The sequence below is a fragment of the Schistocerca piceifrons genome, chromosome X (genome assembly GCF_021461385.2).
Source record: "Schistocerca piceifrons isolate TAMUIC-IGC-003096 chromosome X, iqSchPice1.1, whole genome shotgun sequence".
NCBI classification, from domain to species: Eukaryota; Metazoa; Arthropoda; class Insecta; order Orthoptera; family Acrididae; genus Schistocerca; species Schistocerca piceifrons.
Genome location: NC_060149.1, coordinates 86,995,959 through 87,023,552, shown reverse-complemented (window position 1 = coordinate 87,023,552; position 27,594 = coordinate 86,995,959). Strand labels below are relative to the sequence as shown.

Genomic DNA, 27,594 nt, shown 5'->3' with positions numbered 1-27,594 from the left:
TTGGTCTATTTGCAAGTGGAACAGGAAAGAAAATGACTAGTAGTGATACAGGGTACCCTCCGCCATGCACTGTCTGGTGGCTTGTGGATTTTGTATGTAGATGTAGAACAGTAGTAGCATCTCATAGGGAACAGTTCAAACACAGGACAAGGGTAGACTTACAAAACATCAGTATTATAGTTTTCAATTGTAATAACTGTCTTGAGATAGAACCAGAGCTCCAAGCACTCACAGAAGGCACCTAAACAGAGTTTATTGTAGATGGGCTTGAATTGTCATCAGGAGGACTGGTCAACACACAAATATTGGAAATGTGCCATGTGAATTCAAATGAGAATCCTTGGAGCAATGAAGGCATTCACTGTTGAGAAAGTTTAGAGAACTGGCAGTTGCAACAGATTGCAGAATGATTCTGCTGTCACCAACATGTGTTTTGCATAAGGACTGCAAAGACAAACTTAGAGAAATCAGGGCTTGTACACAAGCATGTACATTATCACTCATTAATTTCAATACACCCTGGTATTTCAGATTTACAACACAAATCAAACGTTATTTCTCACAAAATATAATTATATTAACTTCCACATACATAATAAAATCACAATCATTATACAAGGCTATTACAAATGATTGAAGCGATTTCATAAATTCACTGTAGCTCCATTCATTGACATATGGTCACGACACACTGCAGATACGTAGAAAAACTCATAAAGTTATGTTCAGCTGAAGCCGCACTTCAGGTTTCTGCCGCCAGAGGGCTCGAGAGCGCAGTGAGACAAAATGGCGACAGGAGCCGAGAAAGCGTATGTAGTGCTTGAAATGCACTCACATCAGCCAGTCATAACAGTGCAACGACACTTCAAGACGAAGTTTGACAAAGATCCACCAACTGCTAACTCCATTCGGCGATGGTATGCACAGTTTAAAGCTTCTGGATGCCTCTGTAAGGAAAAATCAACGGGTTGGCCTGCAGTGAGCGAAGAAATGGTTGAACGCGTGCGGGCAAGTTTCACGCGTAGCCCGCGGAAGTCGACGAATAAAGCAAGCAGGGAGCTAAACGTACCACAGGATGGTGCTCCACCGCACTTCCATCATGATGTTCGGCATTTCTTAAACAGGAGATTGGAAAACCGATGGATCGGTCGTGGTGGAGATCATGATCAGCAATTCATGTCATGGCCTCCACGCTCTCCCGACTTAACCCCATGCGATTTCTTTCTGTGGGGTTATGTGAAAGATTCAGTGTTTAAACCTCCTCTACCAAGAAACCTGCCAGAACTGCGAGCTCACATCAACGATGCTTTCGAACTCATTGATGGGGACATGCTGCGCCGAGTGTGGGAAGAACTTGATTATCGGCTTGATGTCTGCCGAATCACTAAAGGGGCACATATCAAACATTTGTGAATGCCTAAAAAACCTTTTTGAGTTTTTGTATGTGTGTGCAAAGCATTGTGAAAATATCTCAAATAATAAAGTTATTGTAGAGCTGTGAAATCGCTTCAATCATTTGTAATAACCCTGTATTTTACTTTCATCAAAGTATCGTCCTTTGGATTTAATGACTGCCTCATGAGCTCAAGCCATACTGTCAATCAGTTTTTTTAGGTATTGTGAATCTATATGATTCCACACATCCTTAACAATATCCCAAAGATGTTCGTTGCTGGATATATTAACTTCCCTGATACGTCTGTCCACTTCATCCCCGACTATTTCAATGTGATTAAAATCAGGGCTTTGGGACGGCTATACCATATCATTCAGTGCTTACTATTTTTCCTTTGATGCAATGTACCTCATACACTATGCCAACTGAGTTTTGGGTCACTATCCTGTTGTAAGGTGAACCCTTTCCCCATTGAGTGCAATCCATTTTGTATTGCATGACACTGAAGTATGTGGTGGTATTGCAGCTGATCCATACATGGTTCTATTTTCACAATTTCGCCAACTCTCTCTCCAGCAAAACATTCTCAAACCATAATAGAACCTCCACCGTGCTTAACTGTGTGTAGAACACACTGCTGGGCTACCCTTTCCCCTACAAATCGGTGAACAAATATTCTCCTTCTGGTTCCAAAAATCTCAAACTTCAATTCATCAGTGAATAACACCTTCATCCACTCTTCTGATGTCCAATTATGATATTTTCCAGTCCATTCAAGTCTCTTTGTTTATTTGTGGGCCTTTCAAGCCAGCTTCAGTCAGCTTCCTTTCTACTGTTGCAACAGATATTGTTGTTGTGTTCATTTCTACCAATTCTGCATGAATTTGGGGTGCTGTTTTGAATAAATTTCTCTTACTGGTAATTCTGATATATTTATTATCACTTTTAGTTGTTTTACAAGTTCGTCCTGGTCGTGTTATGTCCTTATTGGCGGTGAAGGGTTTATTGCACTCCCCCTATAGAGACACTACCCTGTTTTGCAATTTGGTGAATAGATAAACCTGCTTGGCTAAGTGCGGCAATTGCAGCACATTTTTCTATGGATGTTTTTTTCGCTCATGGAGCCATACTAGTGATGTTCACACTTCAATGTCACGAAGAAACTGACATGCAGGAACAACATGTTATGTATCGTAGCAATGCTTGCCATTTGTTGTGGACATCACATCACTACAGGGAACAACACAGGTACAATAAATATGGCATCCATCAGCAAATAGATAAACAAACATATCAGATAGGTACATAATGTTTACGTACACAACATTGTTTGTTGAATACTATTGTAGCTCGATGACCACAAACAAAAATCATGACGTGTACAATTGTTGTACTATTCCTTTGCTTTCTCAACAGTTTCCATGGTATTAGACCTTATATACAGAGAACTAGATGTCAGTTATTGGGTATATTGCAATTAATGAGCAGTAGTGTAGATATTCATTTTTCCTCCCTCCATTTGGGAGTAAAACAGGAAATGGAATGACTAGAGTCATACAAGGTACCCTCTGTGTTACACCGTATGGCGGCTTGCTGTGTATGTATATTGATGTAGATTAGAGTAGATTAAATTAGATTTACTTTCATTCTGATTGATCCGTAGTGAGGAGGTCCTCCAGGATGTAGAACATGTCAGAAAAACAACAATACATGACAAATATTTACAACTCAAACAAATAAGCTAGTGTACCATTCCACAGGTCCCAAGTGGAATGGTCATCATTTTTTAATGAACGCTATATGAAAGAATCATTTTACTCGTTTTAAGAAGGATGGCACGCCAGATTTTACATTCCAGTCACTTTTTTTTAACATTTTAGATGTGCATCACGGTTTCACTGTCGTTTACACTGATGGCTCCAAACAGGAGAATTTCCTTGGCTGTTCTGTGGTGTTCCCTGACCATGTTACCCGGATTCGCCTCCCTGCTGAATATACCGTTTTCGCAGCGGAGCTCCACGCGATCCTGACGGCACTGGAGCAGATGCATCATGTTCGGGGCGATCGATTTCTTCTCTGCTCCGATTCTCTTAGTGCCTTACAATCGCTGCAGAACCTGTACCCGACTGAAGAGATGGTCCAGCTGATACATAGCCAACTGTACTTGCTCCAACAGCGGGGTAAAGAGGTATCCTTCTGCTGGGTGCCTGGTCATGTCGGCATCTGGGGCAATGAACAGGCTGATCGGGCTGCCAAGGAGGCCTGCAGAGAGCAGGATGTGGTCCAGTGTCCTATCCCCTTGCAGTCAGTCATCGCTGCACTCCACAGGAAGTGCATGGAGTTGTGGGAGGACGAATGGCTGGCGGTGACGGCCAATAAACTGCGGTCGGTAAAGTCAACCACTCGGCCGTGGCGTTCCTCCTGTCGGTTGCTCAGGCGGGAAGAGGTGGCCCTCACACGTCTTCGGATCGGGCACTGTCCTCTGACACATAGCTATTTATTACGGTGGGAGGATCCTCCGTTTTGTGATGCTTGTGGCGTGCACATCTCTGTCCGCCACATTTTAACAGACTGTATTTTATACCGTGATGCAAGGGCAGAAGCACAAGTTTATGGGGATCTGCCTTGTGTTTTAGCTAATGATGAGACGTGTGTGTCTAGGGTTTTTAAGTTTTGTGACGTGTCTGGACTCTGGCCTAAACTTTTAGGCTGGAGGATTTAGTGTATTGCAGAGTGGCTGACTCCTCCCTTTTTTTCCTTGCGGTCAGCCAGCCACTTCCATCTGCTACATTGTTTTAGCCCCCTCTCTCGTTTTCTTCCTGTGTTGTCCATGTTTTACTGCTGATGCCCTGCTTCATCCCACGCTTCGGTGTGGGTGAGCACATCTTTTCCGATGATTGTTTCCCGTGTTTTATGTTCCGTTTTATGTAAATATTCTGAGCTTTTTTTTTTCCTTGACACCCGTCTCACTATGATACTGAACGGGCGCTGAAGACCTTGCTGTCGTGCGCCCACAAAACCCCTCTACAACTACAACAATTTTACAAATACTAATGCATTGAATTAAAAATTAAAAAGTTTTTTATTCATTTATAAGTTAATAAGCGTGTAATACAACTACTAAATACTTATTTACAATGAACACATTACTGCGCTGAACTGGTGCAGAAGTTAGATTCACACACACACAAATCAGTTATATATATTGAAAATGTGTGTTCCTGAATAATCCACACCTTTTTGTACAAGACTAAGTGACTTTAAATGCTTGTGAAGATTATTCTTATTTCTAGTATTGATTCCATGAATTGAACTGTTGGTTTGAAAAAGTGATATATCTTTAATGACAATTAAGGAATAAATATATTGGGAACCAGTAGTTAGTATCCCTAGTTCCCTAAACAGGCTTCTGCAAGATGTTCTTGAGTTCACACCACATATAACTCTTACTGCATGTTTTTGTGTCCGGAAAACTTTAGCTTGGCTTGATGAATTGCCCCAAAAAATAATCCCATATGACATTATGGAATGAAAGTAATCATAGTATGCTAGCTATTTCATTTTTATATCCCCTATGTCTGACACAATTCGCATTGCAAATAGAGATTTGTTAAGATGCTTCAGCAGTTCTGTGGTGTGCTCCTCCCAGTTGAATTTATTATCAAGCTGTAATCCCAAGAATTTAACACTGTAGATGTGCTGGAAGCTGGTTGAAGCCAGATGTATGTTTAGCCAAAGTTTTTACCAACCTGTTTTTACTAAACTGTTCACCCTGATGCAAATGCATAATCCATAAACAAGCCAATCATGAGCTGAATGCAAAGGGAAGGCCAGTAATGAAAACAAAAAGAAAGCAATCTATGGCCAAGTCAGTATCCTAATATTATCTAGGCAAGATATGTCAGAGCTCATGTTTCATACTATCTAAGGCTGGTCCATAGCCTAGCAACATGCTGCAATCAGCCTCATCCATTTCTGGTGCTGGTGCATCTGGTAACACTTGACTAATGCTAGAGTCAATGCTTCTGACCCACTTCTACTGTAGGAGATATTAAACTACTGTAATTTAGAAAGAATAGAGTAAATTCCATTGTTGGTGGCATGTTAATTGCTGTTAGAAGTAGTTTATCTTGTTGTGAAATTGAAGTAAATAATTGCTGTGAGTTAGTAGGGGTAGCAGCTATACTAGACAAATGATATAAGTTAAAAATTGGTTCCTTTTATCAAGCACCTCATCAACTCAGATGATATAATTGCTGAAAGGTTCTAGGAAAATTTGAGTCTCATTTTAAATAGGCAGCTGACTCATTCAATTATAATTGGTGGTGACTTCAATCTACCCTCAATATGTTGGCAAAGATACATGTTCAAGGTTGGTGGTGGGCATAAACAATCATTTAAAATTTTACTAAGTGCTTTTACTGAGAATGTTTTTGAGCAGTTAGTACAGAAGCTCACACAAAGAGTAAATGGTTGCAATTACATATTAGATGTCATAGGGACAAACAGTCCTGATCAAACAGGAATTAGTGACTACAAGATCATTGTAGTAAGACTGAATACTGTAACATCCAAATCCATAAAAAATAAATACAAAATATATCAGTTTAAAAATGCACATAAAATTTGCTTGATGCCTTCCTAGGAGACAGTCTTCATTTCTTCCATACTGAACTATGTCAGCATTGATCAAATACTGCTTAAATTCAGAGAAAAAGGCAGTTGATAGTTTTATACCCAGTAAATTGATAAGGGACAGAACATATCCCCCATGGTTCACAAAACAGGTAAGAACATTGTTGCAGAAGCACCAAAAAACATACCAGACTTAAAAGAATACAAGATCTACAACAGTTTGCAGATGCTCAAAACTTAGCATGGACTTCAATATGAGATACTTTTAATAGTTTCCAGAGCAAAACTCTGTCTCAAAAATCAGGTAGTAAATCCAAAGAGATTTAGGTTATGTGTAAAGTACACCAGTGGCAAGACACAATCAGTACCTGTACTGTGAGGTAGCCATTCAATGTTACCAACAACAGTGCCATTGAAGTGTAGTTGCTAAACATTGTTTTCCAAAATTCCTTCACGAAAGAAGATGCGTTAAATATTCCAGAATTCAGATCAAGAATGGCTGCCAACATATTCAATGTTACCAATGGTAGTGGCATTAAAGTGGTCTTACTGAACATGATTTTACACAATTCATTCACCAAAGAAGATGCAGTTAAATGTTCCAGTGTCTGGATTACAAATGACTTCCAGCATGAGTAATTTGGAAATAGACGTCGTCAGGGTACTGCAGCAACATAAGTCACTTAATAAAGGCAAGTCTTACTGTCCAGACTGTATACAAGTTAGGTTCCTTTTGCAATATACTGATCAAATAGTTCCAGTTTTAGCAATCATACGCAACTGCTCGCTCAATGTAAGATCTGTACCTGAAGACTGGAATGTTGCACAGGTCACCCTATTGCACAAGGAAGAAAATATAAGTAATCCACTAAATTATAGACATAATTGACAATGATTTTTAGTAGGACGTTTGAATATATACTGTGTTCCTACATTATAAATTGCCTCAAAGAAAACACTCTATTGACACATAACCAGCATGGATTCAGAAAATATTGTTATTGTGAAACACAAGTCTCTCTTTATTCACATGAAGTAATGAATGCTATCAACAGGGTATCTCAAGCTGATTCCATATTTTTGGATTTCCAGGAGGCTTTTGAAACCATTTCTCTCCAGCAACTCCTAATCGAATTTTGTGCCTATGGAGTATTGTCTCAGCTGTATGACTGGCTTCATGATTTCCTGTAAGAAATGTCACAGTCTGTAATAACTGATGTGAAGGCATCAAGTAAAACTTCAGAAGTGATTTGCAGCATTCCCCAAGAAAGTATTATAAGCCCTCTGCTATTCTTCATATTTATGAATGATTTAGGAGACAAACTCAGCAGCTCTCATAGATTGTTTGCAGGCGATGCTGTCATTTTCAATTGGTAAAGTCATCAGAAGATCAAAACTAATAAAGAAATGGTTTAGATAAAATATCGGCACAAAAAAGTGACACTTGACCTTAAACAATAATAAGTTTGACGTCCTCCCCCTACACTACGCTTGTGTGCCCATTCTGTAGTACTGTTGCATGATAGGACTGATGGAGGGTTCACCAAACTTCAAAGAGAGGTATCTCATTTTGAATTATCACAAACTATGGGACAGAATGTCAGATATGATAAATGAGTTGCGGTGATAACCATGAAAACAATTATGTCTTTTGCTGTGGTAAGTTATTTCATAAAAATTCCTTCACACTTCAAGAACAATCTAATAATTCCAATTCCAAAAGAGGCAAGTGCTAACAGATGAGAATCACCAGACTATCAGTTTAATATGTCATTGCTGCAAAATACTGACATGGAAAACCTGAGGAGGTTATCTTTAGGGAAAATCAATTTGTGTTCTGGAGAAAAATAGGAAAATGTAAGGCAGTGCTAACCCTATGACTTAACTTAGAAGATAGACTGAAGAAAGGCAAACCTGCTTTCATAACATTTGTAGATTTAGAGAAAGCTTTTGACAATGTTTATCATAATATGTTCTTTGAAATTCTGAGGATTCCGGGGATAAAAGACAGGGAGCAAAATGTTATCTAAACTTCTACAGAAACCAGACTGCAGTTGTAAGAAGTGCAATTGTAAGAAGCAGTAGAAGGTGGTGAGACTGGGTCATAGCCTGTCTATGATGTTATTGAGTCTGCACATTGAGCAATCTGTGAAGGAGAAATTTGGACAGGGAATTACAGTTGAGAGAGAAGAAATGTAAACTTTTGAGGTTTGTTGATGCCACTGTAATTCTGTCAGAGACAGCAAAGGATTTGGTAGAGCAATTTGACAGAATGGATAATGTTTTGAAAAGAAGTAATAAGACAAACACAAACAAAAATAAAAGGAGGATAGTGGAATGCAGTTGAATGAAATCAGATGATGCTGAGGGGATTAGATTAGGAAATGAGACACCAAAAGCAGTTGTTGCATTTTACTACCTGGGCAACAATATATATATATATATATATATATATATATATATATATATATCGAACGTAAATTTAAACGATGGACTGTCTTTCCTAAAGGTATCTGTACAGAGTGCAACCTCCTACAGAAGTAAAACGTGCACAATGAAGACTTAACACAAGAAAAGAGGGTCTGAGATAATTATGCTTAAAAATTTCCTCTCTATTTATTACTGCAAGCAATACAAGTTCACAATAAATTGAGAGTGTAAGGCTGTTTACGTTCTGTTAATACCAATTGAGCACTCCCAAACAAGTCTGCAGAATGTTTTACCGACCCTTGCATAATCATAATCAGAGATGCTGGACAGTACTTACCTTCAGATGGCAAAAGTCCTACTACTACTATATACAGAAACAGGTAATGCAGAAAATACTAATCCTACCTTTGAGAACGTATATTTTCCTTCCTCAGAAAGGGGAGGGATAAGGAATGAAGATGACACTACAGCTCAGTGTATTAGACTTATTGGTAAGTTTTGATGTTGTTTCATTATTCACAAGATCCCTCCCATGGATTCATCATCACTCATTGTCAGTAAGTTCAAAACCAATATAACAGCACTATTTGATCATGCCCTTTCCTTCAATTACTTTTTATTCAATGCTGTATATTTTGAGCAAATTGGTGGTGTTGCCATGGGTAGTCATTTCTCCACTCTGATAGTAAACTTCTTTATGGAAGACTTTGAAGAGAGAGCACTCAATTTCGTGAAACTACAACCAAAAGTCATCTGATAATATGCAGATGGTTTTTTTTGTAGAGTAGCCCCACAATGAGGAAAAGCTGTAACAATTTTTACAGCATCTGAATTCAATCCACAAAAATATCCAATTTATGATGGAAGTGGAAAAAGGCAGCTGTCTACCATTTCTAGTAGTCAGAAAGTGAATGGCTCACATTTACAAGCATCTATCTGCCACCACCATTCACAACCAATGGGCATCCTTTGAGTGCTGGTGCACTGGGTACATGTTATATCTGATAGAGACAGCCTTTCAAAGGAGCAGCATCACCTACAACCTGTGACCAAAGATCATGGATGTTCTTCACATCATATCAGCACAGCTTTGAGCTGGAAACATTATCGCCCACAAGATCAAGAGGAGAAGAAGCTGTTCAAGTCCAGGGCATCCCTCCCAAATGTCCACAATATTTTATTGAAATTAAGCATAATCGTAATGGAACATTATGTTACAGTAAACTTCCAGCCACCTACTAAGATCTATGCCCTATTTGGTTCACTGCAGAATGATCTGGGATAGTAGAATGCAGAAGTCTACAGAATACCACACCAGTGTGGCAAAACCTTCATTGGTGGCACCATACGCACAGTATGTGAAAGGTACATTGAGCATTGCCACACTCACATTTTGCAGCCCAGTTAGTCAGCCATAGTTGAGCATCATATCTCAACAGGAAATTCTGTGGATTATTCTGCCAGGGAAATCTTGGGGGTCTATGAAAATATATTTGGTGGAATGTCTTATTAATTGTGATGGCAGTTTTCAATTGAATGAAACATGGGAACTGGAGATTTCTTTAATATTTTAAGAAGGAAAACATTTTGCACTCAATGACACATCTGATATCAGCTAAATTTATTATGTTAACATCTAAATTTTAATTCAGTAGTACCATATTTCATTGGATGGTGTGCATACAGTATCACCATTAGACATGCACCTACATGCCTTGGTTGGTTGGTTGGTTTGAGGGATAAAGGGACCAAACTACAGGGTCATCAGTCCCTTCGTGTCTTGGGTGGAGCAATATTCGAAGAGAGAGCTAAACTTGCCAAAGGGTGCTCATGCTGTGGTACCCTATGCACATGTGCCTCTATGCCAGTTTTTTGTATAAATGTAGTGACATGAATCACCATTCTTCAGTATAAAACACTCACCTGAAGATGACTGAGTGGTTCTTACCTGAAATATCATGACAAGATGTTGATGTCATCTGGCTGCAATCCTGAAACTCCATGTAGTACTTATTACGCAATGCAATCTTTTTTAATCACAAAATGTAACAGATGGCTTTTCCTTATGGGCAAGTTCTCTATAAAAGAAGGAAGAAAGTGATATCAGCATGAATTTTATAGAGCTAGGGTACATGCTCAGCTAGAGCAAGGATGGGAAAGAAAATCAGCTGTGTCCTCAAATAAACCGCTTTGGTATTCACCTTATATGATTTAGGCAAGCCATGGAGAACATAACTTTGGATTTGCAGGCAAGGATTTTACCCCAATTCCTCTCACCTGTATGCCCATTGCTTTAAACACTCTATCTTGTTCCATGTGGTTTCTCGAGCTTCCAAAGTTTGCATGTTATACCTGTAGAGCCTTTAGGAACTGGAACTATACATAACACATTAATTATACTTCTTCTTTATTAAAATTGTTGTCCATTGCTGATTTTTTCAATAAAGACTCAGTATCAAGTAGTTTGGTAAATATTTTAGAGTCTGAATTTTATCATGTGTCCATTTCTGAGGCTGTGCCCCAACATTGTAGATTTTTTCAACTCAGTATTGAAGATACTGATGGAAATAATGTGTGTGAAAAATTTGTTCAGAATATAATTTTTGCATTCTGAGAGCATGTTGAGGGTATTGCAGTTGTACATAAACAGCTTCTGAAGTTGTTTTGATTACATTATTGCAAATAAAAATGTATTTTATACTATCTGCAATTAATGATACAGTGAATTTTACACTTACAGTTACCTAAATTCATATTACAAAGAATGGCTTAGTATTTTGATATTGTTTTTAGCATAGTGAGGACACAAAGTTAATACAAATCATTAGGAATTTTGGCATGAAAAAATTACTTTGTTGATATATTCAATCTGCAGCTGAACTCTATATCTAATATACATTATTACTTTATTGGTGGACACTCCATCCAGTCATGCTCTTGTTATTGTTGTCTTTCATCATATATTAGTATAACTATCTTAAACATGGATAGTTGCTGGTTTATTATTAAATGAAAAAAAAAACATTTTTGCATTAAACATTTTAAAAACTTTGTAATAACTAAATTTCTGTTTCAGAATCATCACACTGTACTGAAAAAGCACCTCCAAACTGCTACATTTGAACGTGGTCAGTTGCAACAAACTGCAGCAGAACTTGAAGAAAAGGCTGAACGTTTACGCTACGAACTGGCTGATGCTCAAGAAGCTGCAAAAAGCCAAGATGAAGTAGTTGTGTTGCTACAGAAACAGCTAAGTTATTTGGAATCTGTGCATTCTTCTTGCCTTGAAGATGCACAACATCATCACCTCAGGATTGCAAATCTTGAACAAGAATTGACGCACTTGCAGGACATATGCCACAAGGTATCCTCTCATTCTTCCATAAAAATTAATAATATTAGAGATACTAAATCATAACAGATGTGGAACATTACTGATCTTTAAGGATTTCCTTGGACTCTAGCTGATTTTATTGGACACTTAGTATATTTTGATAAACATGAAATAGATTGTTTTGTTTTAAACAGCTTACCAAACAGCCTTTGTCAAATGCTAATTACAAGTCTGAGCCTTTTAAGTTGTCAGGTAAATAGTTGTGTAACTCACCAACATATTAGAAATAATATTATTGAGCGATACACATTCATGAGCCAAACCATTATGACCACCTGCTCAATAGTGTGTTGGCCCACCTTAGGAACGCAATACAGTGGTTATACTGTGTGGCAAGGATTTTGTAAGTCCTTGTTAGGTGTCTGAAGGTATTTGGCCCTAGATATGTATAGAGAGATCATACAGTTCCCATAATTACAGGTCACTAGTTTGTAGGTTTGGAGCTGCTGCTCTATAGCTCCATGGAATTCAGATTAGGCAAATTTGGTGACCAGAACATCAGTGTGAGCTCACTACCATGCTTCTCAAACCACTGTAGCATTGTTCTGGCCTTGTGACATGGACCACTACCCTACTGGAAGATGCCATCATTGTTCTGGAACAGATAAAGCATGAAAGAATTGAAGGGTCTGCATTAAAACACAGCTATCATTGTGTCCTTAATTACCTTTAGCCCACCAGCCTGTGTCCATGACACAGTGCATATTTTGAACAGTTATTTAACTGGATGATGGTGTATCTGGGCACAAACATTGACCTGTTGTAACTAGTAATGTTATTCATTTAACCATGTGGCATGTTTCCATTGATCCATCATCAAATCTTGAGGCTCCCACACTCACTCTAATCATAATTCATTATGTCATTGGCTCAACATGGGAACACGTGGAGGCCATGTTCAACAATGAGTTATTTCGGACATGTTCAAAAGAACAGACACCACACATTTATGTAATTGATTTCCCTTGATGAGCAATGAATCCACCACCTCCAGTGTGTATGCACAAATACATTTGACATTCTGTGGGAATTTCAAAGTAGTGAGCATGGAGGACATGTGCAGCAGTGTGGTGTGGCACTGCTGTGACTAAGATCTACTCACCTATGGTCAGTCTCTTCTCACATGTATGCCTCCTTGACATTACCGAAATGCAGTTCTCAGCTGGAAAAAGCTACAGAAAAATGCAGATGTACACCATGTAACCACAAGTTGCACTAAAATTCTTTTGTTAGTGGAAGGTTAGTAACAGTTAAATGAAAGTATTTGTGTGTGTAAAATTTCGCTCTATTATGGTAAGCTTGCATATGTCAGTTACTACCAAGCCTTACTGTAAACTGTACAAAGTCTGAAAAGTTCACACATGCACATTATTCATAACTGTTGTCAGTTTATGGTAATTATTAGTTATCCTTCACTGAAAGCTTACAAATGGATTGTTTCTTATAGAATTGCTAACTCATATGATGCTAAAATTAATCTCAGATCACAAAATGTTCACGTTCATGAGTAGGCAACATGCCACACAGAATTTAGTTATTTAAAGTGTTACCAAAAGTTCTGAATTTCACACTGTATGTTAAGTCAAACTCTCTTCCACACTTTACAGCACTTCTCAAACTTTTTGGTACCAAAATATCACAATATTAATAATTTTGATTGGAACACCTATCAATAGCTCTGATCACAATGAGATCCAATCCCTGACTCTGCTCGTCTCTCTACACAGACAGGGTTTCTAGTTCCCAAAATACATGTGAATATGCTAACTTCTAATTGACAGAAAAACATCACAGCCAATCAGAAACCAGGATCAGACCCACTCAATGCCATGCATATATTCAGAGCCAACCAAAATTTGTCACTGAATCAGAACAGTAAATTAACATAAATAAATTTTGAAAACCCACAAATATAAAATTAACTACCCCTCAACAAAGCTACTGCACTGAATTCATAATCTCATTTCCACAGTACCATAAACTGCTGAAATAGTTTATAACAAATTCCCCAGGAAAAGTGTCTAACACACACTTCGTTCTTGAACATTCCTCACAAGACCAATTACTTCAAAGTATAGTATAAAAACTTTACATAAAACATTATTGTGCATTCACACCTTCATTCAGTCTCATAACTAAGCACAATTATAATAATAATTAATAAACAAAATTAAATAAACAGAATTGCAAATAAGAAATACAATATTTTGATTGCACCTCAAACAGTGTCACCTAGTGACCTGTACCAGATCACATAGAAACTACATATACTCAGGCATCTGATGCCATCTGTCCTCCACATGACTCATACCACCTGTCACCACTTTTATCTCTGATCTCAATTGGCATGATGTAAGGTGGTACACCTTACACCCCCTTAAATTATGAGTAAGTTTTTCTTGCAAATAAAAATGTTTGAATAATATAACTCAAACACTGAACCAATTCCAAAACCAAAATAAAGTAAATTACATTTCCCTTCCTTCACGCTTGGTAGTTCTAAACCTAACATAGCATATGACTCACAAAATTATATTGCTTCCAAATACATCAAAATAGATTTTCACTCAAAATTAGTTTTTCCACACAACAATGAAACTTCTATTTCCTGTCCATTTCACAATATTTATAAAATTTTCTTCTTTCACTCTGGATGGTGTCTTTTTATTTTACACCAATTAAATTCTCTCCAACCTTAATGTTGGCCCTTCATTAATCTCACAGCTTTCTCCCCATAGTTCCTGAAACCAGAATTGTGTTGAAGCCAACTTCTTGAAATGAATCATTATTACATACATTTCTTAAATTCCATTTTACAATTAACTAAATGAACACTCTCTATTCTAACTAGTGCATTAAAGTGGTACCCATTTAAATTTAATTGAAGCTATAAGTAATTAAATTGAAATAATTTCAAAACTTCAGCTAATTATGGTAGCTAATGGCATTTTATTTCTTTACTTAGCTAACTGAAATATTTACATTAAATAGATTCAAATTCTTTCAAATTGATTTCCATCTAGCACAAATAATTCTTTGACAATATTTACAACATAACGTAGTTACCACGTCTTATGTAATTTCCTTCATTACAACTTGTGTACAGTCACTTATCTGGTATAAACACTTTAGTGAAGCCACAATGTCTCTCACAATCTTCACTGTAATGTTTTGACTTAATATAGACACAGATTATATACAATTTCAAAAAAACTTATATACAAATTTTTCTTTTAACCTTCTTTCTTTCCAACTCTCTCATATATGAGTTTGGCTAATGTCAATATTAGTATTCTCCTTTCCAAACTTCGTTAGATTCTTTACATCACCATACTAATAAGTCAATCTCAATAGCTATATTCAGTATTTTTCCATGTTACAAAAATCTGTTAACCGTTTTCTATCAGAACAACATGCCATCTCCTTGCAATAAGTCATTACATCCATCATTATCTATTTTTCATCATGACAACACACCTTATTCCTCATTAGTCTCCATTTACTAATATATTCCTTCACATGTCACCTTTAGTAAACTTTACATAATCAATTCAAAGTCCACTACCCATTTTTCATTAGTACAACACCTCTCACTATCCCGAGTTACCTCAGATCATCATTAATCACTTTATTTTCACAACCTCATCCTGGAATCACTTCAAATTACACTAACCTTTCCTTCCACAATTAAACATTTCTCTCTGTTTATAACCTTCAAAAGAAATTGAAGTAGTATTGTCAATAGCTCAAGTACCTGGTAATTGTCAATTACCTAGCATTGCAAAGAGTGCAATGTCGTCTGTGGTATTTGTCCCAACCCCCCCCCCCCCCATTCTTCCCCCCCCCCCCCCCCCCCTCCTGATATCTTCAGCAATATTAAACTCACAACTTTCAAGGGCCCATTTCTGAATCTATTTTCCCTTGCTATCCAGTTACTAGACTTTCATATGGTTTAACAAAATATATGTGTCTGCTCAACACTTTCATTCATTCTACATGCAACAGAACTTACATCAATAAGCTGCAGTTCATCACTTATAGCTTCAGCTACCACAACATCAACACCTTTTCCCCTCCACATAAAACTCTCTTACTTCCTTAAAGTGAGCACCCTTTAGTGCATCATTATTTCAACCATAACATATGGCACAGGAACCACTGCCTGTTCATTCCAAACTTCGACCTCTTGATTGGAGTAAGCGTCCTTTTTGTGCATTACTACCTACAAAAACACCAGCTTCAGGCCCTACTGTCTGTGCTCTATAACCACTGACTTTCATGGGAGCAGACTCCACTTTTCTTCCTTCAGTATTGTTACTGTTGCCCGTCATTAATCTCGTATCACCACAGCACGCGTTCATTTCATCAAACTCCACAGTTGGCTCTAATTTATCATCCAGAATGGGTACCAGAACCTTATCACTTCCAAATCTAACTTCCATACAGAACATTAAATCGTCAGCATCTAAAATACAACAAAAATTGATCTTTGCCCTACTTTGCAAGACTTATTTATTTATTTGTTTTCAAGAGATGGCAGGTGTTACAAGTATCAAAGATTTCTTTCTCAAATCACCTAATCCACAGAAGGTGTGGTCACATCAGATAGGATAGACCTCAGGTGGAAAAGGGTAAAACAAAAGTTGAAAAGCACAGTCTGAATAGAACTTGGATAGGAAAGAGTTAGGATAGAGTGCACCAAAAAATAAGAATGCACGCACCCAGCTGGGGAATGCACCACTCACCAAGTGATGTGCCTTCCAAAGTCAGCAGACCCACTACTTCATATGCACCCAAAACCTTGTCTAATAACTCACCATGTTACTCCAAGGTTACAGTCGAAATCAAGACAGCGTCAACATCAACAGTTTTTTTTTCCCTCAGTAGTTCGTCACCTATAACTTTTGACATAGCTCTCACAAAAGCACAAACACTTATATTTATTCCAGATAGTATGAACACATATTAACACTTACCTTAAAATAAGAATGCTGCATACTTCCTGGATTCCTTTGCTAGTGACAAATTCCATTAGCCACACATCATGTCTATTGAAGTCAAAAATTTAGCCCCTTTAAATTCTTGCAACAGTTCATTGATGTTTTCACACATCTCACTTTCTGGTTTAACTATTTTATTCAAAGCCCTAGTATCCAACACAAGTCTCATAGAGCCATCTCAGTTAATAACCACAATTAATGGACACACTTACAGCTTGCTCAATAATACCCCACTAAAGCATTTTATGGATTAAGTCCATTACTGCTTCCCTATGATTTTTTGTAATTGCTATAGGTTTTTTTGAAAAACTGTGCATCTTCTTTCACAGTCAAATAACATTCATAGTCACAGTCCTGGCTGATCTGAGAAAATATTTTTATGCTTAAGCATAACCTCTTTTAACTCTTCCTTCTCACTTCCATTTAATTCAGGTATTTCTTCTACTTACCATTCAATCTTGTCCTGTACAGCCAGCAACTCTTCTATATCAATCCCCATTTCCTCAGTGCCATGTTCATTATACCCTTCCATATATTTCCTTTTTCTGCAATACCTGATGGGAAAACTATCACTCTCTTCAGTAGTTACATTCTTTTTCCTAGAAAATGGTATAGTTACATTTCTTCCTTGCATTTCCAGCATCACAGAATCCTCACTGAAATCTAGCTGTCCTTCATATTTTTTGAAGAAGTTTACCCCTATCAATGTGTCCACACTTAATCCTTGAATTATCAGGAAGGTGTGATAAAACTGTATACCATTTATTTTAAGAGGCTGCAACACTTCATATTTATCACATTTCCAACCTTTCCTGTGGCTTTTAACAACGTCCTTTGTTACATACAATTGGATGATAATTAACTGTAATAAATGTTCATGGAGTTAAAGTACTTTTGCTGAGTCAAGTGATAGTTTTAAAGAGAAATCACTCATCTGTTACTTAAATTTATTCTGCCTGGATGCCAGGTTTTCTTTTAAGTCTGGTAACTGTATAGGTTGATGTGTTTCTTGAAATAACATAGATGACACTCTGATCTGTATGTAATTTTCATTTTTAATAGTCCTAGGTGCCTTGCTGCCATCAATTACAATGTTCACTCAGTGAAATGCATTCCATTTTTATGCAACTCCAGAAAAACTTTACATCTCTTATTCCTGCCTTCCTTCCTTCCCACCCGACAAACATATAACCAACTGGCACCCACTTAACATTGATCCAAAGCACATCAGTAAAGATATAGTCATACTAAGATCGAAACATAGAACATTAAATCAAAATTAATTTACATAAAATCAAATTTACTCAACAGCATAAATCACATAGAAACTACATACACTTGGGCATCTGATGCCACCTGTTCTGTGCGTGACTCATACTGCATACCTGTTCACCATTTTTGTGTCTGATCTCAATTGGCACTATGTAAAGCACTATTCCTCACATGGACAGGGGCTGTGGGTAGGTGGCACTAGATGGTAATGTGGGTCAGCCAAGAAGCATTCTGAGATAGTCCACACAATTGCAATGAACACTGTGTCTGGATGGTGGAGTGGTTAAATTAGCTGCCAAATAAGTAGAAGATCCTGGGTTGAAATCCCAGTCCGGTACACATTTTCGCTCATTGCCACTGAGTCCACATGAAATCCTGATGCAGTTGACATCAGTAGTTCCTTACATTTTATTTCCTTCCTCCCTGCACCATCTTCAATTTACATAATATACATCACAGTTACAGGTTCCACATGGTGTCTGTTCTTTCAGTCATATCTGTTGTATCAGATGAGATGCATTTATACAATTGATGCATCTCAGTGGGCAATGAATCCACCACCTTCAGTCCAGATGCACAAATACATTCTACCTCCTGTGGGAATCTCAAAGTAGCAAATGTGGAGGATATGGATGAGGACTGCAGATAAGTGGCACTAGGTGGGAATGTCGGTTGTCTGAGAGGTGTGCTGAGATAGTACATGCAGTTGTGATAAGTACTGTGTCCAGGTGGTGCAGTGGTTAACACAACAACCTAGTAAGCAGGAGATTCTGAGTTCAAATCATCACTGCTGATTCCGCATCAAGTTGTGATGGAGCTAGCATCAGTAGTTCCTTCCAGTTCCTTTCCTTTCTCCCTCCCTCCACCTTCAATGTACGTAAAGTGCACTGAGTGGTGTGCTGTAAAGCACTTGTACCTACACCAACATTATATTCTGTCATCAAATTTTTAAGAGGTTGCCACCTACCCTGCTTTACAGAGTGTTCAAAACTACAACCTCCATGTTCTGTGATGTTGTGTGAATATCCAACACCTCATCACCTGGTTATGGTTTTACTGTCCGTGAACCACTGTCTGCTCACAAAAGTAGCACACAAATAGCTGACTTGCTTTGTTGTTCCAAGATGTTCCTTTACTGGGGCTGCATCATAACAGTGTCTGCTCTTTTTCAGAATCTCTTATGTCAGTGAATTTCTCCATTTGTGGTCTGTATTACCCTTAGAATGATTCTCCATTCATATCTGCTTCAAATACACATTTTCCTTACCATGTCATTTGCCGACAACACTACCAGGTGTCACTCAGTCTTCTAATGGGCAGTGAAATATATCTGAATGGCAGTTTGACACATAATAAAATATATTTCTCCAGCATATTTTATATTATTAGATTACATGGACCATCAAACAGTAGAAAAAAGAATAATCCATCTGCGAATATTGTTTATTTTTTGCACTTTATATATGCTCCTTCTGTTTCCTTCTCTTACATAGTACAAAATACACACACACACACACACACACACACACACACACACACACACACACACACACACACACACACACACCCCAATCATCATCATCATCATCATCATCATTATTTTTATGATAAACAGTCACAAAGGCTATTATTTTCTTGTTTATGCCACTGAATTCTTAAGAAATTCTTTAAGTTTCTTCTGAACCATATAATTATATTCAAATTACTTGAAAGTCTTATAAGTCAACAATTTACCAAGGTCTTTGAGAGCTGTATGATAGCTTATAACTTTGAAATATTTTTCCCATCCTTATGATTAATAGCAGTTTATGAGTTAATAGATTAGCAGCAATGAGTTCTGTCTGGAATAGATTTTTTTTCCTTGTGCATAAAAACTGACAGTCATTGTACAAAAAATTTCTTCTTTCCAATTTCTTATGGTTAATCAAGTCTCCTTGTCTTAAAAATTATGTCTTTCCCTTACTACTTCACTCTTCAACCTTGCAAGGGAACTTGTACTAAATAAAAGAACATGTACTCATATTTGTGGTAACGTCTACTTTACTTTATTACTCAGTGTAACAGGGCAACAACTTAAATCAAGCAGGAAACAAAACACACTTCTGAAACATTAGTCTGAAGCAATTGGCCCCAAAGATAATGCACACAGTGTCCTGCCGACTATCAATATTCACTCCCACATATCCCCCCCCCCCCCCCCCCCCCCCCAACACCACCACCTAAAGTGTGGTGTGCCAGGTATGACGGGGTACTTAAACTTCAGCTTTTGGCCTTCACGAATGCAGACAGTAGGAGGTTAGGTGGTTCTGCTGATGCACCTGGTCCTGGGGTGTGAAAGTCAGGTGGGTCACAGCTGTCTGGCTCTGTTGTGATTGTTGACGCGGTGTGAGGCATGCACAAAGTTGACTGTGGGGTTGTGGCCAGCACTGGCCAAGTCCAAGTGGACTTTACCCGCTGTTTCGAAACTTTGGCTACCTTTCCCTGGAAGAGGATGTCCACTGTGTGTGTGTCTCATTGTAGTACTTAGTACGGGCTAGTGTACATTGGCTGCAGAGGATGTCATACCAGATCCATGTGAAACATTACATGTGAACAACTATCAAGAGCCTTGTGTACAAAAACTGGATGTGTACTGTGGTGTGACATCAGAGTTGCACAGAGTGTCTCTGCATGCTTTCTCATTTGTTGTGTGCCTTGTTCAGGAGTGGCACAGGTGCAAGAAATTCCACTGGAACATGTAATGGTTCCCTGTACACTAACCCCACTGATCAACAGCCCACCTCAGTTTCTCAGGCATTCTGTGAAACCAGCGGCAACATTTAAGTGCAACAGTCTTTGTGGCACATCAGAGTGGGCTTTAAGATGCAGTGCCATCTTTCCAACAAGCCGTTGTTTGCTGGGTGATAGGTGGTTGTCCAGTTTTGCTGAAAACTACAAAGTTTTGACAACTGCTGGAACAGTGTGGACCGAAATTGGCATACCTGGTCAGTGGTAATGAAAAATGGACACCTGAAATGTGCCACCCAAGTTTCCATGAATACTCATGTGATAGTCTCCATGGAAATGTCTCATTGGAATGGCCTTTGCACACCTTGTGCAATGATCCACTGATGTAAGTAAATACCTACAGCCTTCATAAGGGGAGAGGGGTCATGCCCAAAATGTATGGCAGAAGTCGGGAATCGTCCCACTGGAGCATGCACGTGGCATCCTACTTTGCTGCATTGGCACTGAAGGGAAGTGCAGGCCCACTCCCATATATATTTCTTGATTGATGATCATATGAAGTGGTCCATCACCAACCTTACACAGGCGTTAGTTCCTAGGCGCGCCAGTTTTGGGATACCGTCAAATACTTTTCGTCGGAATTTAGGAGGAATGTATGGGTGTGGTCTACCAGTAGAAATGTCACAACATATATTAGATGAGCTGTGGGATACATCCATGAGTTGGAAATGCAGACCAGTGGAAGAGTTTGTCAACAAAGACTGTAGCTGTGTCTTCAAAGTTTGAGCACTTGTAAGTTTGGAACAATTCAGCTTTGGAGTTAACCCATTGATGCTTGAAAAATAGTGTGCTATAATATTGACAGCTCCATGGATATGGTGCATATCTGTAGAAAAGCAGCATACATACTTGATTTGGTGAGCCTGCCAAGGAGAACATGAATCACTGATTTTATGGAAACCTGACACGATAGGTTTATGGTTGGTGAATATTGTGACAATTCTGCCCTAAATGAAGGGGCAGAAATGCTTGACACCCTCATACATCACAAGGAGTTCCCTGTCATATGCAGTCCAATGAGTCTGGGCAGCATTTAACTTTTGAGAGGAAAACATTCAGTGGCTGCCAATGTCTGTTCACCTTCTGATGAAGTGCCACACCTATTGAGAACTGGCTTGTATTGACTATGAAGGCCAGGTGTGCTGCTGATGCAGGGTATGTGACAGTCACTGCATCACACAGACTGTTTTGCTGTTCCAGGAAGGTTGCATTGATAAAAGTAGACCATTCCTAGGAATCGCCTGAGTTCCTGATAATTTTGAGGCCGAGGGAGGTACACAACAATTCCAATCTTTTATGCACTGGAAACATATCCTGGGCTGACAATTTATAATGTAGGAAGGTCACCACTGGTTCCCTGAACATCCACGTGTCCTCATTAAGTGTTATTCCACGATCACTAAACCTATTTCACACATCCTTCACATGCTTGTGTTCCTCAACGTACCAAAATATTGCATAGGTAGGCAAAACAGTAAGGAAACCCTCTTAGTACACTGTCAAGAAACCTCTGCCAAGTTTGGGTAGCGTTTTTGAGCCCAAATGGCATTACTAAAAATTCAGATAGCCCAAATGGGGTTGTCACTGCCATTATAGGTATGTCTGGTTTGCCCGTGGGAATCTGGTTGTAAACCTTATGGGAATCCAACACACTGAATATGATCACACCGGCTAATGAATGAGTAAAGTCTTGTGTGTGTGGCACTGGATATCTGTCCATCACAGTTCAAGCATTTGGTTCCAGATAATCAAATAGCTCTGAGCACTATGGGACTTAACTTCTGAGGTCATCAGTCCCTCCAGATAATCACCAGACAGACGTGATTTCCCTAAATCACTCCAGGCAAATGCCGGGATGGTTCCTCTGAAAGAGCACGGCCGACTTCCTTCCCCATCCTTCCCTAATCCATGAGACCGATGACCACGCTGTCTGGTCTCCTTCCCCAAAAACAACAAACCAACCAGACAGACACCACAAACCATTTTTCTTATGGACGAGGTGTAGCAGGGAGGACCACGAACTCTTAGATAGTTGAGTGATTGCTTCTTGTAACACCCCATCAAAAATGGCCTTCGTTTTCATAGGCAACCAGATGTGAGTCTATGAACATGGCAAGAGACTGGTGGACCTGATATTTTCCGAATGTGGTACATAATCTTGTGCTAACCATGCCCCTTTTTGTTCCATGTCTCTGTGGCTTGTGTGCTGCCACTGTAGGTGAAGCAGTGGGGAGCTGTTGCTGTGCCACCACCTGTTTTATGGTCATTTGAGCCATCTGCAGGTCAGACTCATTCTTCAACATGGTAGCCTTCAGCTTGTCTTTTCTGACTGTAACTTGCTGGACATGCCTCTGTTTGCACCAATCTCCTCCTCCAAATTATGGCTGGTCAATTGCACATTGCAGCAATAATGCTCCCACCAACTTCTGTCATCCGCTGATGTATGTGTGCTGAGGTTGTCTAACCTTGGGTACACATAAGATGTTAGCAACCCCTGTATTCCATGGGTACTGGCACCATCAGCAGAAAGAATGAGACATGCGTTGTGTAATTCCACAGTTGGTGCATGTTTTTCCAGGAAATCGGTGCCCAGTATAGGTTAGCCAATATCAAGCAACACAAAGGTCTAGTTGCATTTCTCTGAGAATCCAGTGTCAACCACCAGTGTTTTTTTCAGTGTTAATAAACTTTACCAACAGCCATACACTTTAAGATATTTCATTTTATTCCGATATCTACCAGTTTCAGCAATTCATTTTGCCATCTTCAGGCCCCATACACTTAAAAGTATGCACCAGCCAATGTCCCCTGGCCGTGATGGACCAACAGAGACCAGTGTTTTTTGTTCACATGTTTGAATGACCGAGTCATCGACTATTTGAACCTTGTCTGTGTGTCTATCTGTGGGGAAGGAATTAACAAGTGGTGTGCTGACATCTGACCCAGTGTCAACCAGAAACACCTGAACCATAGAGTGATTAAGGATGAACAGCCTTTGTGTAGCTGCATATCTGATAGCTGCTGAAATTGATCCCTATCACATAGACTCACACTGATGCAGGCATGTTTTCCACTGCTGTGAGTTTAGGTGCGGGTGCTGGTCATTATGCTTGGCTGCACTTAAGGCAGGACATGAGATATGTTTTGGTGTGAATACGATATCCTGCACTTGCTAGCTTTGATATGAAATTCTTTGGAACCAACAATAACCTGTTTCATTTTATTTATTTTTATTTATTTATTTACATGTCAAGTTCCGTAGGACCAAATTGAGGAGAAAATCTCCAAGGTCATGGAACGTGTCAGTACATGAACTTACAACATAAAAGTAATAACAGATAAAAATAAATGTTCATGAACCTGAAAGAAAATCAGTCCATAAGTTTAAGCAAACGCTATCAGCATTACAATGAGAGTCAGCTTAATTTTTCAAGGAACTCCTCGACAGAGTAGGAGTGACCCATAAGGAAACTCTTCAGTTTTGATTTGAAAGCGCGTGGATCACTGCTAAGATTTTTGAATTTGAGTGGCAGCTTATTGAAAATGCATGCAGCAGTATACTGCACATCTTTCTGCACAGGAGTTAAGGAAGTCCGATCCAAATGGAGGTTTGATTTCTGCCGAGTATTAACGGAGTGAAAGCTGCTTATTGTTGGAAATAAACTAATATTGGTAACAAGAAACGACAATAAGGAATATACATATTGAGAGGCCAATGTCAAAATACCCAGACTCGTGAACAGAGGTCGACAAGAGGTTCGTGAACTCACACCACTTATTGCCCGAACCGCCTGTTTCTGAGCCAAAAATATCCTTCTAGAATGGGAAGAGTTACCCCAAAACATAATACCATACGACATAAGTGAATGAAAATATGCAAAGTAGACTAATTTACGTGTCGAAGTATCACTCACATTTGATACTGTTCGAATAGTGAAAATGGCAGTATTAGGTCCTGAACGTGGGCTTTCCACGACAGCTTACTATCTATCTGAACACCTAGGAATTTGAACTGTTCAGTTTCACTAATCATATGCCCGTTCTGTGAGATTGAAATGTCGGGTTTTCTTGAATTGTGTGTTAGAAACAGTAAAAACTGAGTCTTACTGTGATTTAATGTTAGTTTATTTTCTACAAGCCATGAACTGAGGTCATGTACTGCACTACTTGAAACCGAGTCAATGTTGCACGCAACATCCTTTACTACCAAGCTAGTGTCATCAGCAAACAGAAATATTTTAGAGTTACCCATAATACTAGAGGGCATATCATTTATATAAATAAGGAACAGGAGCGGCCCCGACACTGATCCCTGGGGCACCCCCCACTTGACAGTACCCCACTCAGATCCCACATCACAGCCGTTATCAACATTGTGAATAATGACCTTTTGCTGCCTGTTGCTAAAGTAAGAGGTGAACCAATTGTGAGCTACTCCCCTTATTCCGTAATGATCCAACTTCTGGAGCAATATTGTGAGATCAACACAGTCAAATGCCTTTGTTAAATCAAAAAATATGCCAAGCATTCGAAACTTTTTGTTTAGCCCATCCAGTACCTCACAGAGAAAAGAGAATATAGCATTTTCAGTTGTCAAATGACTTCTAAAGCCGAACTGTTTATTTGATAGCAAATCGTGTGATATAAAATGATCGATTAACCTCACATACACAGCCTTTTCGATAACTTTTGCAAACACTGATATAGAACTAGGTCTAAAATTATCTACATTATCCCTTTCTCCCTTTTTATAAAGCGGCTTTACTACTGAGTACTTTAATTGCTCGGGAAACTGACCATTCCTAAAAGAAAAATTACAAATATGGCTAAATACAGGGCTAACATGTGCAGCTCAGTACTTTAATATTCTACTAGACACTCCATCATAACCATGAGAGTCCTTAGTCTTCAGTGATTTAATTATTGACTCAATCTCCCTCTTGTCTGTATCACAGAGGAGTATTTCAGACGTCAATCTCATAAAGGCATTTGCTAAGAAATTTATATGATTTCCTGTAGAAACTAAATTTTTATTTAATTCACCAGCAATGCTCAGAAAATGGTTGTTAAATACTGTACCTATATCTGATTTATCAGTAACAGAAATATTATTACTGCAAACTGACTTTATATCGCCAACCTTGTGCTGCTGACCAGACACTTCCTTCACAACTGACCAAATGGCTTTAATTTTATCCTGTGAATTAGCTATTCTATTTGTATACCACATACTTTTTGCCTTGCTAATAACATTTTTAAGCACCTTACAATACTGTTTGTAATGGGCTACTGTAGCTTGATTGTGACTACTTCTAACATTTTGATATAATTCCCGTTTTGTTCTACATGATATCCTTATCCCACTAGTCAGCCAACCGGGCTGTCCATTACTGCTAGTACCCCGTTTAGAAGCAACTCTCAAAGAGCATGAGATATGTGTTATGGAAAGCATTGTATTTATCATCTATATTATCGGCACTATAAACATCTTGCCACTCTTGTTCCTTGACAGGTTTTGAAAAACTCTCTATTGCTGTTGGATTAGCTTTCCTGCGTAGTTTGTAATTAAATATGACGTTGGTTTGAGTACAAAAACCTTTTAATGTTAAAATTTGTGCATCATGGTCTGAAAGGCCATTGACCCTTTTACTAACAGAATGCCTATCTAGTGATGAAGAATGAATAAAAATATTGTCTATGACTGTGCTACTATTCCCCTGCACCCTAGTTGGAAAAAACACAGTTTGCATCAGATCATATGAATTTAGGAGATCTACCAACATCCTTTTCCTTGCACAATCATGTACAAAATTAATATTGAAGTCACCACATATAACTACTTTGTGGTACTTCCTACAAAGTGAATCAAGAGCTAGAGCGTAAGCAAAAATGCTCTGAAGTCAGAGTTAGGGGACCTATAAACAACAGCAATTAAAAGTTTAGTTTCATTAAATTCAACTAATGCTGCACAACTTTCAAATATCTGTTCAGTGCAGTGTCGTGATACGTCTATGTACTCAAATGAAATACTGTTTTTTACATACAGAGCCACTCCCCCACCCCGCAAGGAACTCCTTGAGAAACAGCCAGCCTGGGAAAGGAAGCCTCTGAATTATCAAATTATTTAAGTGGTGCTGTGATATACCAATAATTTCAGAGTTAACATCTATTAGCAGTTCACTAACTTTATCTCTAATACCTCTTATATTTTGATGAAATATGCTAATTCCTTCTCTACTTGGAAACATTACATCCTCTGGTGGTGAGCCCTTAGTTAGAGGCACTTCCTTTAAGCAGGTATACCTATCAGCTGACTTCAGTCTAAAAAAGGTGCAGCTCTAATACCAACCACTACAGGAATTTTTCCATGAGTGTTACCACTAGCACCACCACCACCACCACCCACTACACTGTCACTTATAAGCTTAGCCAGCCTCCCCTTCCCATACCTATTGAGGTGCAGGCCATGCCTAGTGAAACACCATCTACTGATAGACCCAACTGTCACCACTGAGATGTGATCAATGCCCTCCGCCATCAGTGCCCTCCCCTCCCTTCATTGTTTATGTGTCATGGAGGCTGCATTGTGTCGCAAGATAGTGTGTGTAGATCAGCTGTCGTGATGTCACGGTGCTGGAAGTGTCTCAGCTGGGCTGTCAGCTTATCAATGGGGGCACAGA

General features: G+C 38.7%; 1 protein-coding gene across 1 annotated transcript in view; it reads left to right on the top strand.

The window, feature by feature from the left end:
* The window catches only part of LOC124722186, a 260,469-nt gene that overhangs the window by 10,493 nt on the left and 222,382 nt on the right, over nt 1–27,594 (top strand). Inside the window, exon 4 of the mRNA XM_047247385.1 lies at nt 11,538–11,825. Coding sequence (XP_047103341.1) covers nt 11,538–11,825 — 288 coding nt within the window. The remainder of the gene's footprint in view (nt 1–11,537; nt 11,826–27,594) is intronic.